This window comes from Polypterus senegalus, chromosome 13, assembly GCF_016835505.1.
Source record: "Polypterus senegalus isolate Bchr_013 chromosome 13, ASM1683550v1, whole genome shotgun sequence".
In the NCBI taxonomy this organism is placed as follows: domain Eukaryota; kingdom Metazoa; phylum Chordata; class Cladistia; order Polypteriformes; family Polypteridae; genus Polypterus; species Polypterus senegalus.
The window spans coordinates 92,410,760-92,430,424 of record NC_053166.1 but is presented as its reverse complement, the minus strand read 5'-3'; the positions used below and the strand labels follow the sequence as shown (position 1 = coordinate 92,430,424).

General features: G+C 38.4%; 1 protein-coding gene across 1 annotated transcript in view; it reads right to left on the bottom strand.

The window, feature by feature from the left end:
* LOC120541941 (butyrophilin subfamily 1 member A1-like) overlaps positions 1-19,665 on the bottom strand; it is a 51,802-nt gene that overhangs the window by 9,782 nt on the left and 22,355 nt on the right. Inside the window, exons 3-7 of the mRNA XM_039773950.1 lie at positions 16,332-16,670; positions 15,812-16,096; positions 3,849-3,968; positions 3,624-3,650; positions 2,206-2,232 (exon numbers count right to left, since the gene is read on the bottom strand). Coding sequence (XP_039629884.1) covers positions 2,206-2,232; positions 3,624-3,650; positions 3,849-3,968; positions 15,812-16,096; positions 16,332-16,670 — 798 coding nt within the window. The remainder of the gene's footprint in view (positions 1-2,205; positions 2,233-3,623; positions 3,651-3,848; positions 3,969-15,811; positions 16,097-16,331; positions 16,671-19,665) is intronic.

Genomic DNA, 19,665 nt, shown 5'->3' with positions numbered 1-19,665 from the left:
GCGTAACATCATTGGTCAGCGGGCCACGGTGGATGTCCCAGGCCAGCGAGGGGCAATTTAACAATGTGTCCTGCCATATCTGAGAATGGTGTGGCCACACACATCCCCAGTTTAGGCCCATATAACACTCAAAAGCTCCTCATTTTCTTGGACCGTCTTTATACACATCTGGTCCCAGAAAATGAGAGAGGTCTCGAAGGGCCTCACCTACCACACTATGTGATCGTGTGGGACAATGTAAATTTCCACCGTGGGCCGCTCATCAGGGCCTGGTTCACCACCCATCCAAGGATGCTCATGGAGCTACTACCACCATACTCTCCTTTCCTTAATCCCATTGAGGAATTTTTTTCCGCTTGGAGGTGGAAAGTCTATGAACATCAGGCTCAAGACCAGAGATCCCTGCTCCATGCAATGGATGCTGCATGTGAGGACATTACAGGGGATCAGTGTAGGGGATGGTTGAGACATTCGCCGTTTCTTCCCTCGCTGCATCGCAAGGGAAAATATCCCTGCGATGTGGATGAGAATCTATGGCCAAACAGAGAGCAGCGTGGATGGCCAGGAGGATGAGGATGGTGGCCAGGAGAGGGACGGTGACGACAACAACCAGTGAAAGTTACCTTAGTTGTGAAACTTTATTTACTGTAAGCCCTACTGTAGGCTAGATATAATTTTTCTTGTTTTTTGTTTGTGTTTATATTTCGTACATGTACAGAATACTGTATACATTTTATGTACTCTAATGTATGGAAGTTACTTTATGTGTGTCAATAAAAATGATTACAATTTCCTTGGAAGTAGGAGTGCAGTGTGTCTGATGTCAAACTTTGGAGGCTGCTCTTACTGTAAAATCCTTTTTTCAGTTTTATACATAATTGTATTCTGTTGGCTAGACCTCTGCCATAGTGACAAAACATCTAGGCATTTTGACTTGCAGTGCTTACACGATGCCAAAGGGACGATGCATTTTGGGGGCACTAACTATTTAAATGGGAAAGGAATTTAGTTTTGACACATGGGTAAACTATTTTGGGAGAGATACGAGCTTTTGCAGGTGATCCATGGTGTTGTGCTAAACCATCCAGGTTATTTTGGAAAAACGCACTAAGTGAATGCAAATGAGCCAACGCAATTGAGAAAGATCTTTGACATTTTGATGGTACTGACTCTTTATATGGGAAAGGAATCTATTTTGAAGCATGTATGAACAGTTTTGGGAAAGATATGACCTTTTGCTAGTGAGCTGTAATGTTGCGCAGAACTGTAAGACTGTTTGGCCAAATGATCTTATAGTTTTAAGAATGTAATTTCTGTTTCAAGAAATGAGCCAAACCAATCGAGAAAAACTGTAATATGCCATATTTGTTAACTGTTTTTAAATTTCCATTGAGATGGATCCTGGATAAAACCACTAAGAAACTGAACTGTAATTTTCTATTTTTAAATCACTCAGCTGTGTAGGCAAACTACAGTAAATGAATTAAAAAAATAAAAATCAAATGCCCAGTTATTGTGTTATATCCGATAACAGCACACATCTGAATACAGTGTACCACATATCTTCCAACTGAATACGTCCATACACAAAAAACATCTATACTACTAATAAACTTGATGTAGCACTTTCAAACATCTTAATTCAAATTTACAAGGAATACTCAGATACAATTTTTAATAAATGTTTTTCATATTCAAGTCTTATATGAGCTAATTTTGGCTTTCAATAAAGAATGTATTTTTTAAAAATGATTCAGCAATGCTGACCCCTCAGTTGCTATTAATAAATGCTGACTACTTATGTTTTAATAAACTTTGTTTTGTTTTTTCCAGTCTGAACATGACAGATTAAAATACACAAAAATAATTTAAAAATATACTGTACACTTAATGTTTTAGTAATGACTTCTATTGTATAATACAACCATTATTGCTTCATTACTGCACCAACACAAATGAAATGAAAAGGCATTTCTTATGGTGGTTCATTCAAATGAAGTCTTACCCTTGGCCTTAGGCTGAGCAATTCATACAGAGTCTGCATTTGCAGTGACAGTAAAAAGATATGTTATGTACAGTTACCTAGGCAAGCAATTTAAAGCAAAAATTTACAAACAAAGGTTTTAAAGATGGGGGTTAATAACATTTAACAGAGGAAAGCAGTAAAGCACTTAAATGACTGCAAAATGGAATAGGAAGTCTTACCAAACTCTTCCAGTAAGGGCTCTTTCTCTGCAAGACAAAAATAAATGTTTAAAGACATAGACGACTATTAGCTGAACCAGTAATTAACTAAAAGTGAATTCTTCATAAGCATCATGGCAAAAGAAAGGACTAATGGTCTTAAAATGAAAAGAAACACCACCTGTTTTGCCAAAGCAGACATTTTACATGTAATAAACATGACATCTACCTCAGGGTAACTGAACACTGGCTCACAATGACTAAACTCAGTATGGCTCACTGAATTTCAGAGGGCAGTAAGTTAACTAGCTTGTTCAGTTGAGGGAATCGTTTGTCATTTCTCTGTCAAAACAACAAGGGTTTATCTTACTTTCCTAAGTAAAAATTGTATGAATTTTATTTCAATGTAAAAATGGAATGTTTTGATTCACTACTATTCAAAAGATTGTTGAGGAGCAGTAAAATGAAAGTGCATTGATATGCGGTTTGGCTGCCAAATTACTAGTATAATTTTCCCGTCTGATAAAATACTTTACAAATTTAATAAAGTTTTCAAACTCTATGTTTAATTTGTGCCCTTAAGGGGTCTGTCTAGAGCAAGACATGAAATGTGACGACAAAAAAAAAAAAAACACAACTTATAAATATTTTCATTGAGGACTTTTGCCATTTTAGTAAGACTGGCTCCATCTCTACATTAGACTGCAATTAAGTTAATAATGCTATTTAATTTTTAAATTTAATAGCCATTAAAAGACTTCCCTGAATATTCAAGACATGCCTTCATGTTAAAAATACAGTGCTTGTTACAATTTTAAACCTTTAGTTATACGCAAGCTGCTACAATAGTTTTTTTCTTTTCTCATAATTGAGAAATAGTATTCAATACAAGAAAGCTTAGTTATGGGGGAAATCATAATATGAAAAACACAATGTTTTAACTTTTTTGGTTGATGAACCTGTGAAAGACATTCAAAGGTAATTTTAAAAAACCCAAGAGAAAAGGGAGGGAAGGAATTTCCAAATTTTAAAAACACTTTTTACTTTAAAATGCAATGTTTTCTCTACAAAGAATTGATAAAGGTTTGGGAGATTATTGAAAAAAGGCAACTAGAAGCCCTACATGCCCTCACACAGCATACAAACAGAAACTAAACAAAATTAGATGGTTTATATCTGACCAACACTAAAAGGAAAGATACATGTAACAGATATTAAAAAAACATAAAAATCTAAATTTTTATTATACATTCAAATTAAAATAAAGATAGAGACAATATAATGAAAAAAATGATAACTTATTGTTTTAATGTTTTTCTGGAAAATTACATTACAAAAATTAAAATTATCTTTACAATAACCTGTTGTTAAAAAGTGTAACTGTTTACTTCAGGTTGATATATTTTTAAAGTACACAGCTCAGCTTAATCCTTACATACCTGCTTCAGATGCCTGGGCTTTCTTTTCTAAACAAGAGAAAAAATAAAATTACAGCATGAGATCACACACTACTCATAATATGAAGCATTTAAGTTTAAAACAAGGAAGGTAATGGACTCGAGAATCCAATGAAACCAAAAAAGTAAGACTTTAACAAAACTGATTTTATTTTACTTGCCATGACAACCCTAATTTCTTTTTGAACAGTGTCCATCAACACTCACCCTTAATAATTTTCTTCTTCTCCCAAAACTTCCAAGCAACCCATGCAGCAATGGCAAGTACTATCAGGAAAAGCACAATGAACGCAATAAACCAGGGTGAAACATCTGGGGGGAAATCACCTGCAAAAAATGAGATCTATTAAGACAAATAAAATAACTTTAGAATGTCAAGCCTTATCTTCCCAAACACATTCTCTTCAAGCTCTTTCACAGATAAATACACAATAGTGATATCTTAAAGTGACATAGGACACATACACCACCCACCAAAACTGGCACTTTGGTTGCTACATTTTTGCCAGTGTACATGGTATGCTTTTTACTTCTATACACACAATCACACAAAGTTTTTCACTCCAGTGACTTCTGACCAAAAAAAAAAAACAAAAAAAACCCCACTCCTTGCCCAATTTAAATAAAGTATAAGTCCTTCACAGTGCTCATCACTGACTTTTAAAAGTACTGTAGTGAGGAAATGTCTCTTATCGTGTATCAGTACACAGCAAGTTGTTCAACACTAGGCAATGGTGGCTCTGATAAGTAGATTTGCAGTTATAATGCTACAGAACTGCCCTTACTTTAAAACTACTCCCAAATAAAATCTCCTCCAGCATTTCAGAATGAATTACACACAGGCAAATAGAGTTAGAGTCATTTACTCCTAAGGTGCTTTTGCATGTTCTCTGCCTGTTGACCTTCTTTAACTTTTTTTCTTTTTCTAAAATATTCAGAAGCATCTTTCTTAGATATATATATATCTATCTATATTATATCTATCTCTATATATATATCTATATAATTCACTAAGAGCACGCAAGACAGTGAGCGCAAGCAAAACAGAGCTCCGCCCGCCAACTCTAAGACCATGGGATACGCTCGACAGAGCCCCGCCTGCCAGAGCTACGCATGCCAACTTTAACAGTCCTTCTGAGTCCAGCATCGCTCTCAAGGCACACAACAACCCACCAAACTCTGCCTTAGTCGCTTTCGTCTGTGCAAAAGTTCACATGCACCTCTGAGCCACGTTGACTTTGCACCGCACGCAAGACAGAAAGCCACGATCGTCAACTCACAGAGCCCCGCCCGCCAAATCTAACTAAGGGCAGGCAAGACAGAGTGCCCCGTCCACCAACTCTAAGACCATGGGATATGCACAACAGAGCCCCGCCCGACAGCTCTAATCCTACTTCCGCGTCCACAGTCGCTCCTGATCAAACAGCAATAATTAGCAAACAAACAAAGATAACTGGCAGTAACAGTGCAAAATTCACAATTGGTATGCCAGTTTGAACAGATAAGTTTTAAGGGGAGTTTTAAAATGTGTTATTGAATCGAGCTGATGTATATGAGACAGAAGAGAATTCCCAAGTTGAGGTGCACTATGAGAGACGCTCGAGCTCCCATAGCACAGAGTTTGATGTGTGGTACAGAAAGTACAGCTGCAGATGAGAATCTGAGTGAGTGAGACAAGTGTCAGTCTGTAGGAGATCAGTGAGGTTGTGGAGAGCTTTAAAATGTTAAGAGCAGTATTTAGTATTGTATCCTGTAGTTAACAGGGAGCCAGTGAAGTTGAGAGTGAATAGGTGTAGTATGTTCAGTGGATTTAGAACAGCAGGTTATTATCCTGGCAGCAGAATTTTGAATAAATTGTAAGCGATATATACGTTTTTGTGAGATGACAGATAGAATACCATTACAGTAATCTATATGTGAGGCGACTCGGGCATTAACCAATACTTTAGTACTGTGTTGCGTATGAACAGGACGAAGTCTAGAAATGTTTTGGAGATGGAAGAAGGCAGTCTGAGAAATGTTACTTATACGGGAGGAATTATTTAATAAAATTACTATTATTATTTAATAATTGCCATTAATAGTGTATAAATGGATATAAATACAATGGAACCTCGGCTTGCGAGCATAATTCGTTCCGGAAACATGCTCGCAATCCAAAGCACTCGTATATCAAAGCGAATTTCCCCATAAGAAATAATGGAAACTCAGATGATTTGTTCCACAACCCAAAACTATTCATATAAAAATGATTAATACAAAATGTAAAGTAAAATACGTAATACAAATTAACCTGCCTTTACCTTTAAAAAGAATCATGGCTGGTGTGAGTTTCTAAACTCATGTGGGATTCCACCCAACGGGACGACACGCGGAAGAGCGTCCCAAAGCAATCGCAGTCTCCCAGCGCTGCAGCAGTTCGCCGTATAATGGGTCATACAAGGAACATTATACAGTAATTATACAGTAAGATAGGTGAAAATCCACGAAGTAGAGACCATATGTTTGTATGGTTATTTTTATATATTTTAAGCTCTTAGAAACTCTCCCACACTGTTTATAAATATTCTCCGCACAGTTATACAGTAAACCCTCGTTTATAGCAGTTGATCCGCTCCAGACAGATAAATGGATTTCCAAGAAGTAGGACTCTTTATTTATAAATCTAATATTTTCGCAGTGAGAGCATAGAAAACCGGTTTACGACCTTCTAAATACGTTTTTTAACATTAGAGCCCTCTAGACATGAAGTAACACCCTTTAGTCAAAAGTTTAAACTGTGCTCCATGACAAGACAGAGATGACAGTTCTTTCTCACAATTAAAAGAATGCAAACATATCTTCCTGTTCAAGGTGTGCCGTCAGGAGCAGAGAATGTCAGAGAGAGAGTAAAGTAAACAATCAAAAATCAATAGGGCTGTTGCGCTTTTAAGTATGCAAGTACCCCGATAAAGCGGCGCAATGAAGGGATCAATGTGAAGGTAGCCTTTCAGCATTTTTTTACAGGCGTGTCCGTATCTTCTAAGCAAACAGCCCCTCTGCTCACACCCCCTCCGTCAGGAGCAGATAATGGGGCCAATCATATGCCTCCCTGACAGAGAAAAGCAAACAATGAAAAATCAATACGGGCTGTTAGAGCTTTTAAGTGTGCGAAGCAGCGCGCGAGAAGCATATCGTATATCATTGAGGAGTTTTATTTAATATGTAATACGTGCTTTGATTGGGTAGCTTCTCAGCCATCCGCCAATAGCGTCCCTTGTATGAAATCAACTGGGCAAACAAACTGAAGAAGCATGTACCATAAATTAAGAGACCCATTGTGCGCAGAAATCCGTGAACCAGCGAAAAATCCGTGATATATATTTAGATATGCTTACATTTAAAATCCGCGATGGAGTGAAGCCGCGAAAGTCGAAGCGCGATATAGCGAGGGATTACTGTAAAGATCCCGCTACAATAAATAACGCTGTTGCTGTTTCAAGCTGAATAAAGCTGGTGTTAAAGTACTGAGACTCAGCTTTGTGTTTTGGGGAGCAAGATGGGGACTCGCACTTCACAGCGCACACACAGTCACAATGTTGTAGTAAACAGTATACGCTTGTACGGATGTTGACTATATGAGTGAGGCACACAGACTCAGAAGGAGAATAGGAGACAATTGCCAGAGAGAGACAGAGAGAGAGAGAGCGCGGCGCTGGGCGAGCGAGCGAGATAAGGAGAGAGAGAGAGACGCGCTGGGCGAGCGAGATAAAGAGAGAGAGACGGGCTGGGTGAGCGAGATAAGGAGAGAGAGAGAGAGAAGAACCATCAGCTCAGTTGTGATCACATGACGCTCAGCAGACAAAGTGTATCCATACTACTCGTATTGCAAGACATCGCTCGTTTATCAAGTCAAAATTTATAAAAAATTTTTGCTCGTCTTGCAAAACACTCATAAACCAAGTTACTCGTAAACCGAGGTTCCACTGTAATTGCATGTAAATGATTCGCCAAAATCTGTTGTATGTAAACGATACTGTTTAAAACGTTATTGTTTTAATGGCACTTTTACCACTTGGAATAGGGCGGATGCGCTGACTTATCGTGTCGACTGGGCAACACAGTGAATGCGGCGTCTATCTATATATGTCTATGTTTTACGTAGCCTGCTACAGGAAGGTAATCTCTCGGCCATTGGCATTGGTTTCACTCCTTGCTATTTTCGTTATACTGCGACGGTGGTTTCCTAAGTCTGTTATACTGAATTCCTTTCTCACCGTTTTCCGTTCCTATTCTTACATCGCCGTATGCTACGGCGGGCTTCGGCTAGTTTCATTTATTTCTTCCTTTACGGAGTTTTTAAATGCCTATGCATTCTTGTATCTTTTATTCAAACAAAAATAAATATAATTACTAATAAAATATACTGGTATTTATTAATTGTACTAATACTGCAGGACTCTGAAGAAACTATCAAAAAGAAGTGAATAAATTTGTCAAAAGAACACTGTTTTTACTCCTATGTAATGAAAGTTGTTGAAAACAAATCAGTGTATTCTGTGGCTTGATGTAATCTTAAATGCCTTATCAAATTTGCAGCTCTAAACATCTTGGAGTAGGTTCTATCATGGTTGTCTTTCTCCTGGCATAGGTTGCATGTTATATATATTTCATCGACATACACTTCAGCTGACTTCCACACAGCAGACTTATTATAGCAGCCTTAGATTCGATGGAATGTTTCAGAGCGTCATGTTTACACCCCTGCTGGATTCATATTCAGGTCGCCACGGTTACAAGACAGTAACGCAAACTCAGAGCTAAACACGAATTTTACATGAGTGTTACATGCTCATGTTTTTTTTTTTTTTAGAGATATTCCACTTGAGACTTCCAGCTACCCAAGAGTGAGTGCCAACATTCTCAGATTTGTCATGGAGGCCTAACCCTTTTAAGAAATTGGGAAGCCTCAGAGGTAAAATGTATACACATATTGCTAGAGGACACTGTATCAAGGTGGCCCCAAAACTGAAGAAGCTATTTTGGAGTTAAGGTGTGAATTTTATAAGGCAGCTCCTAGCCAGTGGTCTGGTATTTCTAGAGTTTGGGGGAGAGTAGTTTCATATTGTATGCTGTATTCTACTTTGACTTTCCCTGTCATGCTTTTTTTGGGGATATGATAAATACTTCACATTTGGACTGTACAACTTACTGTATTTGTTATAACATCTATACTAATCAAAGGCAAAGCACCGACTGACTGACTGACTGACTGACTCACTCACTCACTCATTAATTCTCCAACGTCCCGTGTAGGTGGAAGGCTGAAATTTGGCAGGCTCATTTCTTACAGCTTACTTACAAAAGTTAGGCAGGTTTCATTTCGAAATTCTACGAGTAACGGTCATAAATGGAACCTACTTTCGTTCATATAAACGGGCATAGCCTGCAGCTCGGTCGCCGTGTGAGGCGGAGTTGCGTCCCGCATCATCACGCCTCCCACGCAATTGAGTGCCTGCCCATATAAGGTAAATATTCGCGGGTGAAGGACTGTGCTTAACATATAAGTGCAGCTACTGCGGAAACCCTCTGACGCTGAACAAGCCTTTGTACACATATCAATAGGAAAGCAAGGTGTAAAGCTTCAATTTAAATTACGTTCATAGACATGCTGCCACTAAATATTCGCAGGCAAATCCACAACTTAATACCGAGAATGCCTATTAAACATCTTAGATTCACGAGTACCGATTTGGGTAGTGATAACTTTGATGAATGAAACCTGTTCAAAAAACGCATTACACAATTGAGAAGGCAGCAAAAGAATATGAAGCGAGTGACGCATACAAGCATATTCATAAGTGCAGCTACTGCGGAAACAAAGCACGGTGTAAACCTTAAGTTTAAATTAAGTTCATAGACACGCTGCCGCTGGCGTTTGTCATGCCTAAGACGAATACGATATTCGCGAGATACAAGTTTACTGAGAGGACGCAGGGTATAAACGAGACTTTTGATCACTTTCTAACGGAGTTAAAATTGCTGGTAAAGGGCTGTGCTTATGCAAACGAAGATGAGATGGTCAGGGATAGAATAGTGTTTGGCACAAACTCAGGGAAAGTGTGAGAGGAATTTTTAAGTGCTGGGTCTGAGCTAAAAATAAATAAAGCCGTGGCCATCGCAAGATCGCACGAGATATTCGTGAGATACAAGTTTAATGAGAAGACGCAGGGTATAAAGCCTCGATGCTAAACACCTGGCAAAGTCATGGAGAACATGGAAGGACGAGTTCACATTATACACAGAACTTGCAATGTTGCAGGCAGAGGAAAACACTAAGGTCAGATTATTCCGTTATCTTATTGGAGAGCGCGGCAGAGAATTGTGTCAGGCGCTGACCGATGACGTAAGACCTGATGAGTTAACCATGAGCTTGATGATACATAATTTTAATGAACATTACAACCCGAAAATAAACGAACCTGTAGAGTGGTTCAGATTTTTTTCAAGAAATCAGGCAAGGGGAGAAAATATAGACAACTATTTCACAGATCTGAGAGTGTTAGCAGGCACATTTATTTTCGGGGAGATTAAAAGTTCCCTTACACGTGACCGAATTGTGTGCGGAACCAGTGATGCAAGTTTGCAACAAAGATTACTGAGAGAAGACAAACTGACTTTAGAGAAGTGCATACAAATATGCAGAGCCACAGAACTGTCAAAAGAGAACAGCAGAAAAGTCACATGGGCTTCCCTATTCTGTACTTCTCCCGGTGCGTCTCTCTAAACCCTCCGTGTGGGAACATTATCATAAGGCTTAACAATCTTATTGTTACACCTTCTACATGCACCCAACCGTCCTTATTACGGAGTCTTCCTTGCTTTACCGCTGGCTGCTTTTTTCCATTCACCTTCCTAGCTCTTTATTTAAACAGTTTTCCTTCTCACTTTTCCGCTCCTTCACTGTCTTCTCACTTTTCATTCAAAATACGCGCCTCCTTTCCTTTTTACAGTCAGCTCCCCTTACGTCACACCATGGTACGTTTAGCACAAGTTAATACCGGGAATGCCTGTTAAACATCTTACATTCACGAGTAGCGATTTGAGTAGTGAACATTTCGATGAATGAAACCCGTTATCTTTACAACGGTTGACAAACATGGAATGTAACTTCAAAACAACACATCCTCCAAATACAAACCTGATTGAAAGAAAGAATGATAATCAAATCCTTGATGACAGCAACACTCATAACAGTGACAAAACAATGTCATTCACAATCATGTTATGTTATTTTTAAAATGTTTCCTTTTCTTTTTCATAACTACTTTAACACACTACTTCTCTGCTGCGAAGCACGGGTATTTTGCTAGTTTACAATAAAGAACAAGTAATATTACTGCAAGAGGGGTTTCCAGAAAGTTGATTCTGTTCATCTGGACATAGATTTTTCCCCCCTGATACTTTTCATCACTCATCCAAGTGACTTCCTCAGTCTCAGTTGACTGCAGGTTTCTCCAACCTTATAAACAGTACCTTGGCCTAATGACTGAACTAGCACCATTGACTAACAATGGGCAGTGTGATCAATGATATGCAAATTGTCCATTGATTAATGGCCATGAGTACCATTCACAGAGAGTTGGGTAATGGCTGCAAACACCGCATTGTAAGATGGTGAAAGATGCACCCTTAGCCCCCCTCCTCAGTTCAGAGGTGGTCGTTCCTTTTTCACATAAATGGCCTTTTTGACTCCTCGCTCAAACCAGCGTTCCTCCCTGTCCAGGATGTGCACATCTTCATCACTGAAAGAGTGACCACTGTCCTGTAGATGTAAATAGACTGCGGAGTCCTGGCCTGACATGGTAGCTCTTCTGTGTTGTGCTTCGACAGTGGTTGTTTGATTTCCCCGATGTATGATTCACAGCAATCCTCTTGGCACTTAATTGCATAAATTATATTACTCTGTCTGTGCCACGGCACCCGATCCTTGGGATGAACCAATTTTTGCTGTATCGTGTTTAAGGGCTTGAAAGCCACCAAGACCCGGGGATTCACGTATAAACGGTGCGTACGCACAGAAATGTTGCATAAGAACTTTTCCATGTTCAAATCGCGATGTATAAAACTTCACTTGGCGTAAAGCCACGCACTTTTCCACGGTACCTCATACCTTGTCGTATGTAAGTTCTCTGCTCGGTTTTGCAGACTGCCGGCACCCAGCGTCAAAGCAATGCTACTGTTCCTGTGTGGTTACTCCTTATTTTCCTGACGCGGCTTTATAAATACACTGAAACTAACCGTATATTGTTTATTAGTGTAAAGCATCTGATTGTAATTAACTTGTAACAATATAATGTTTCAGGGAATAGCCATAGTATTCCAAATATCCTAACTGCTTTAGCGTTGTTACTCTCACTGCACCTTCTTCTTCTTTCAGCTGCTCCCGTTAGGAGTTGCCACAGTGGATCATCTTTTGCCATATTACTCTCACTGCACTACTTTGAGTATTTATATCCCTGTATCTGAGTGTGAATTACAGCAGTAGCTGATCGGAAAGAGAATTATCGGTATACAGCATGAAGCACACGCTACCTCAGCCACGGCAAAACGTTTCAAAGCCTTTCCTGTATGGACCTCGCGGTTCAGAAACAGTTTCATCCCAAGAACTATAAACACACTCAATCAATTGCTCCTTGTAGAACTGTTTGTACTTATAAGTACAATTACCTCACTGTAAACTTGCACTACAGTTATAACATTGCACAACCTGAGCCACTTTATAAAGCGCGCATTTACATATGATGACGATATCATTTTTAAGATGAAATGCAGCAAAATATGTTTATTATATTATACAGGTAAAACTTTAACTTAATTTAAATAATCTATATTCTTCACTGGCGTGAAGGATAGAATAATTAAACATGTACTACGAAGATAGTTCAATGTTCCTTAAACGTTTTGAAGAATCGGCGCTCTAAGCTTACAGATGGCTTAACATCTATTACAGAACTGATTGTGTGGCGATCGGTTACTTGGAGAAAGAAAAGCAAGGACTGCAGGGGCAGCCACGCAAATATATATTGAATATAAAACAGAAAGAAAAAATAACGACACAGCTAAAAACGCAGAAGCAAATTTCGACAAAAGTTAAATGCATGTGTCATGAGCACGAGGCGGCTATGCAGTGTCCGCAATGGACATGGCTACCCACAGTGCATAAGATACCATATTGACATTGGCAGGCGAAGGAGCCACCGATTCTCTCTCTGCCCAGGGCCGCCACATGCCTAGAGCCGCCCATGAGTACTGCTGCAACAAATAATTTCATCAAAGGTCACGTACAATCACTGCACCATGAAACCCATGTTTAATAACGTGTTTTAACTCCTATCATCATGAAAATGATATCACGTATACATCTCAGTATTTTAGTTATTCAGAGATCTGTAATATCACGAATGTAATGGATTCTGTGTTCAGTCGGAGGAAGAGAGCCGGTTTAAGAAGCAAGTAGTGATTCACACACATAGAGCACATAGAAGATCACATACAAAACAAAGCATGTAACGTGCTACTTTAATTACGATGCGATTTGAGAAACTGGTTAAACAAACGATTTTAAGATGACGTTTATGATTTTCTACTTTAATGACAAAATAAACTACATGATTAAAGTGGAAATTTTCAGATTGAAGTTGACATTTCGTGCTTTTTTCCCCCAGTGTGCGCCTTTTTTTCCTCTGTACCCTAATAAGCTTTCATATGACACTCAGACTGTGGGCTACGACTCGCCTTTTCACGGTGACTTTGATATCTGAGCTTTCAAGTTTCTCCAACACACTATGTCACTCGATCAACTTCCTTTTGTTGATTATACCACGGTTTAACAAATAGTATGTTTTTCCTTTGCCTACACTTGGTATTCGCTGAAATTCTTATATTTTCCCATTGTCTTTTCACAGAAGGCTGAGCTTAAGGGCGATTTATATTGATTTTCATATTCAAAGAGGCGTAATTCTGGGAGGAGTTTGGGCGGGACATAAAGCGCGTGCACGAGCATTACTTTTCACGCTAACTGGGATTTATGTAGCGGAAGAACGTGGAAGTCAGAGTACGTACAGATTCCTGCATCTGGATTTTTCTGTGCGTAAGCACATTTCGGCTTTTGTGCTTATGTCATGTTATAGTGCGAATTCTATGCACGCCGTTATGCATGAGGCCTCTGGTGTTTTGAAAAAATGCGTCTCAGCTGTTCCGATACTCCTGACACATAAGGGATCACCAAAAGTTTTTGCTTAGGCAATGGTTGTTCTTCATCTCTCCTGGATTGCTTACAGCATTCTTTAGGTGTCTTCCCTGCTTTGACAAAAGTCCAGCTGGGATAACCACATTTACTCAGGGCCCTTTTGAAATGATGTTCTTCTGCTTCCCTGGCCACTGTGTCCATGGGTATGGTGTTTGCTCTGTGTTGCAGAGTCCTGATGACACCTATTTTGTGCTCTAGCGGATGGTGAGAGTCAAACCATTAATACTGATCTGTACGTGTTAGTTTACAGTACACATCAACTTTAATATGTCCTCCATTGCTGATGGAAATTTCACAATTTAAGAAAGCTAGCCTGTCACGTTTCATGTCCTTACTGGTGAACTGGATGCGTTTATCCACTGAGTTGATGTAGTTAGTGAATTGTGGTACCTCCGAGATTTGATTTTCACCCAGGTGTCATCCACATACCTGAACCAATGGCTTGGTGGTGTTCCAGGATAAGATAATAGCACCCTCTTTTTCACATCTTCCATATACAGATTGGCCACAATAGGCGCACCTATGTTTCTGCCTGTAATACTGGCATTTGTATATGAAATATGTGGATTGAAGACACAGCTCCAAAAGCAGACATACTTGGTCGGTGCTGAGAGTGGTCCTTTTACTGAGTGTGGGGACATACTGTAATCTCCAACGTACCACCTGCACTGCTTCCGTAACTGGTTTATTATATATAACCAACTTGATGGGCCTTAATAGTGCATCCTGTCTATGTATCTTCAGTACACCATACAGACTTGGTGTAGCTTCACCTGGGTATAATCTGTCGAATGAGCTCCGGTCAATAGCGTTGTCATGCACTAACTGCTTGAGACAATCTATCACCTTTTTCCTGTAACCACTACCTGGATCTCGTTTTAGGACTTCAATTGTTTTTGTCACTAAGCAGAGACAAAATTTTCTCATGACAGTCTATCTGGTTCAGCAACACTGTGCACCTGCCATTGTCTGCCTAAGGAGGATGATGATGTTGTTGTCCTTACTGAGTGCCATGAGAGCCTTCCTCTCCTCAATACTAATATACTGAGAGTGAGACTGAGGCAGTCACTTGGATGAGTGATGAAATGTATTGGAAAAAAATAAACTATGTCCAGATGAACAGAATCAACTTTCTAGAATTTCCTTAACTGGATTATTGAGCATGCATCAAGACACTGCAAGTGGGGGGTTCATTCTTTAGACAAACTGATGCTATACTGAGTATTAGATTGGTAATCATTGATTGTTGGTGGTTCTGGAACATTTTGCAATTTTCATGTGAAATCACATCACGTTCTTCCCCAATTTGGGGATGGCCAGCTACGAGTTGCATAAATCTGCAACATCTGGTTTACAAAGGCCCACAGAAGCAACTCTTTTACGTCACATGCAATACAAGGTTTTCCTGCTGCTAATAGCATAAAAAAAAGAGATTCTAAGGAATTTTTTAAATGAGATGTCAGGGATTCATAGCTGACCATTATTAGCCACCACAGTGCAAATTACAAAATCTGGATTGACAGAAATTGTGGTGTGATCCCACAATAAAAACATAATTGAAATCAGTATAGCATTAACAAAGAAAAAAATATATATTTAACATATTAAATGACTACATGTCAATGCAATCATTCATCATTATGTTTGTTCAGTTTAATTGGTGCAATATTTTTTATGCCATTTGAAAAGTCAGTACCCACATTTCTTAACATTAACATTTGTAATTAGAAAAAGGCAAATTCAATATTTTTTTATTTAAAAATTAAGGAAATTGCAAAGTGATATGCTTTATTTTTAACTTTAGTCAATAAAAACAGTCTTAAAAATGTTCTCATTTTTTGTGATATACATTTGTTAAGAGAGTCTAAATTTTCCTTACCAGTGATCCGTAGAGTCTCCTGGGTCTTGGTACCAAGCACTGGGTTTGACATTATGCAGGTCACTTGAAGATCATTTTCTGCTCTCAGGCTCAGTGTTTCTCTGACATTAATGTGTGCCTTGTTATTTGCAATATCTTCGGACTTCTCACTTGCCATTGGCTTTCCATCTTCTCCCACTACCCACGATACCACAGGAGCTGGGTACCAGTCATTAGACACACATGAGAGAGTTACAATGCGGGAGGCATACTTGTCCATTTGGAATTCGGGCCTGGTGCCCATATCTAAGGAGGAAAAAAACACAGAAGGAATTGTAGAGATCAATAGTGATAAGGGGGATATAGGAATGTCCGTAATGCAAGGCATACACCACCCTGAATTTTACTAGGTACTGTAAATGCTTGCTTCGTACCTTAAGTTTACAGCTAATGAAAAACAGAATGAAAGAAAGAAAAATACACAAAAAAACAAAAAGTAAACTATGTTGTCTAAAGATATAGATTGCAAAAGCTGACTTACGTCCTACTTTTAATTCTGTCATTACATATTTTTCCAATGCCCCATCGATTACTTTACACCAATAATTTCCACTGTCTGCACTGGTCAGGTTGGAAAGGACCAGAGAAAGAATACCAGATGTCATCTGTGACTGGTCCATTTTTGCACGGAATTCGTATCCTTTACTTCCTTGACCTTTTCCATTGCTGTAGAAAAACACTTGAACATCTCCAATACTTTTGCCATAAAACCATTCAACCTGCATGCCAAGTGCATCCTGGGAAGGAGAAAGAGAGCAAGACAAAGAGACTGTCCCAGCCAGAGAGCCCACTACAGATGAATTTGTCCGAAGGTCAAAATCTGCAACACAAGAGAAGGTTATGTTAGCACATTTTTTAAACAAAAAGAGATATGTAGTATGTAGCCTTCTTGCACAATTTACTCATTGCAATAATTTAATTTACAGATATGCTACCTTGAATGACCAAACATGAATTTACCAAGGATTTTGCATCCAAATAAAGGATACATGGCTCCTTTTACATCTAACTGATCAAAATGCTACTTGCACTTTTATTTAAAAATTAAAAACATACTCCTCTCTTTAATTATGTAATGTAAAAACAAAAAATAAATTATTTCAAATACTGCTTACACAATGCAATTAAATAAAGCTGTATTGTTTTCCATTTAAGCTATTAGAAGGAAAAATGGCTAATGAATATGTTCCTATTTTACAATAATAAAATAGGCATCCTGTCACAGAGTCAGGGAGGTTAGAAGAATGCTAGAACAAGGAAAATAATTGTATTTTCTTTTGTTTCTAATTTTTCATTCTTTTATCATTTTGAATGTTTTTAGCATTTATTACACACTAACATTTATGTGCCTGTTGACATTTATCTTTCACTAACATTTGTTGCGCATTTGCTTTTTCTACCACTTGGTACTATACTGTGCCCAAAACCTACTTTTTCTTGAATCAACATGAAAATCTTGGTGAGAAAATATTACACTCTAGTTCAAATTATGGGCTATAAACATTTCCCTTGCATCCACATCTCCAATCACGAAGCCTGTAAAATCATTTATAAATCAGATTATTCACCAATTTGTAAAGAAAAGCACAGGGAAATGTCCGACAATAGTACAAAAGGATGTCTGCTTGTTTTGGTCATGTTTTGCTGTATATTCCTCTCGTTGCCTTTGCTCATTGGACATTCCAGCCCTTACATCTGCCTTTCTTTGTGCTTCTTGTTGCTTTTGTTAATTGAACATTGCAGCCCTCTTGTGGACAAGTTTTGTGTTGCATTACGTCAAGGCACAAACACCTGAGATTTTGTTCTTTTACATAGTCAGAAAGCAGAAAAAAACATTATTAACTGCAATGATTATAAGTATCTATCCAGCCATCCATTATCCAACCTGCTATATCCAAACTACAGGGTTACGGGGGTCTGCTGGAGCCAATCCCAGCCAGCACAGGGCACAAGGCAGGAAGCAGACCCTGGGCAGGGAGCCAGCCCACCGCAGATGATTATGAAGTATTTAACTGACAAAATACCAATGACTGTATTTTGTATTAATCATGCTGCAGAGAGCTATATGATTTTTACTTCTATATGATTTGATCTTTAGGTAGGAATGAATTAAGTTTATGCACAGAATATGAGACTGGCTTACATTCTTTTATGAGAAAACTAGCAAAATACCCGCGCTTCGCAGCGGAGAAGTAGTGTGTTAAAGAAGTAATGAAAAAGAAAAGGAAACATTTTAATAATAACGTAACATGATTGTTAATGTAATTGTTTTGTCATTGTCATGAGTGTTGTTCTCATATCTATATATATCTATATCTATATCTATATATATATATATATACACAGCAACCTGTGCTTGGCAGTGGAAGTAAAAAGAAAAGGAAACATTTTAATAATAACTTAACATGATTGACAATGTAATTGTTTTGTCATGAGTGTTGCTGGCATATATATATATATATATATATATATATATATATATATATATATATATATATATATATATATATATAAAATATACATACATACATGTGTACATATATACACACACACACACACACACATATACTATGGGGTGCCAAACAGGCAAATACATTGATTTTGTGAATATATAAAGTCGGCGTCAGAATATATAAAGTCAGCGTCTGTATACATAAAGTGAAAACTTTTTTCTGAATATATAAAGTCAGAACTGGAATATATAAAGTGAAAACTTGAATATATAAAGTCAGCGTTAGAATATATAAAGCGCTGACTTTATATATTCCAGCGCTTACTTTATATATTCAGAAATATTCCAACGCCGTCTTTATATACTCAGGTTTTGACTTTATATATTTGGGAATGACTTTATATATTCAAGTTTTGACTTTATATATACCGACGCTGACTTTATATATTCAAGTTTTGACTTTTTTTATTCCGACACTGACTTTATATAATTCAGTATATAAATAGGATATATAGGATTCAGTGTGGAGAAACTGTAGAGACAGTGTGTGTATTAACTTGGATTTTTCTGTGAGTATTTGTTGGCAGCGTCACAAAGTCGCTTCCGTAACACTGCGCGTGGTAGCTGCGGAGCTCACCTCAGAGCGAAATGAGGTGAATGGGAGGGGAGATGATGACGTGACTCCCCCACCCACCTTAACTGTCAATCCCCCACAAACACAGTCTCTCGGAATTTGCATAAGCACAGCCCTTCACGTGCAATTTTAACTTAGTTACAAAGTGATCAAAACTCGTTTATATCCTGCGTCCTCTCATTAAACTTGTATCCCGCATTACCCGTGGGCATGACAAACGCCAGCCTGTCTATGAACTTAATTTAAACTTTAGGTTTACACCTTGCTTTGTTTCCGAAGTAGCAGCACTCATGAATATGGATGTATATGTCACTTGCTCGCTTCTTATTGTTTCGCTGCCTTCTCAATTATATAATGCATGTTTTCTTCAGCGCTTTTTGGAGGTCTTCCTGGTTTTCTATGCACTGCGTTGACAGTCAGTTCACATGATTACGTGGGAGGCGTGATGATGTCACACGAAACTCCGCCCCCGTGGCTTTCGAGCACAACTCCATTACAGTAAATGAAGAAAAATACCTTCCAGTTATGACCATTACGCGTAGAATTTCGAAATGAAACCTGCCCAACTTTTGTAAGGAAGCTATAAGGAATGAGCCTGCCAAATTTCAGCCTTCTACCTACACGGGAACTTGGAGAATTAGTGATGAGTTAGTGAGTGAGTGAGTGAGTGAGTCAGTCAGTCAGTCAGTCAGTGAGGGCTTTGCCTTTTATTAGTATAGATGCTGACCT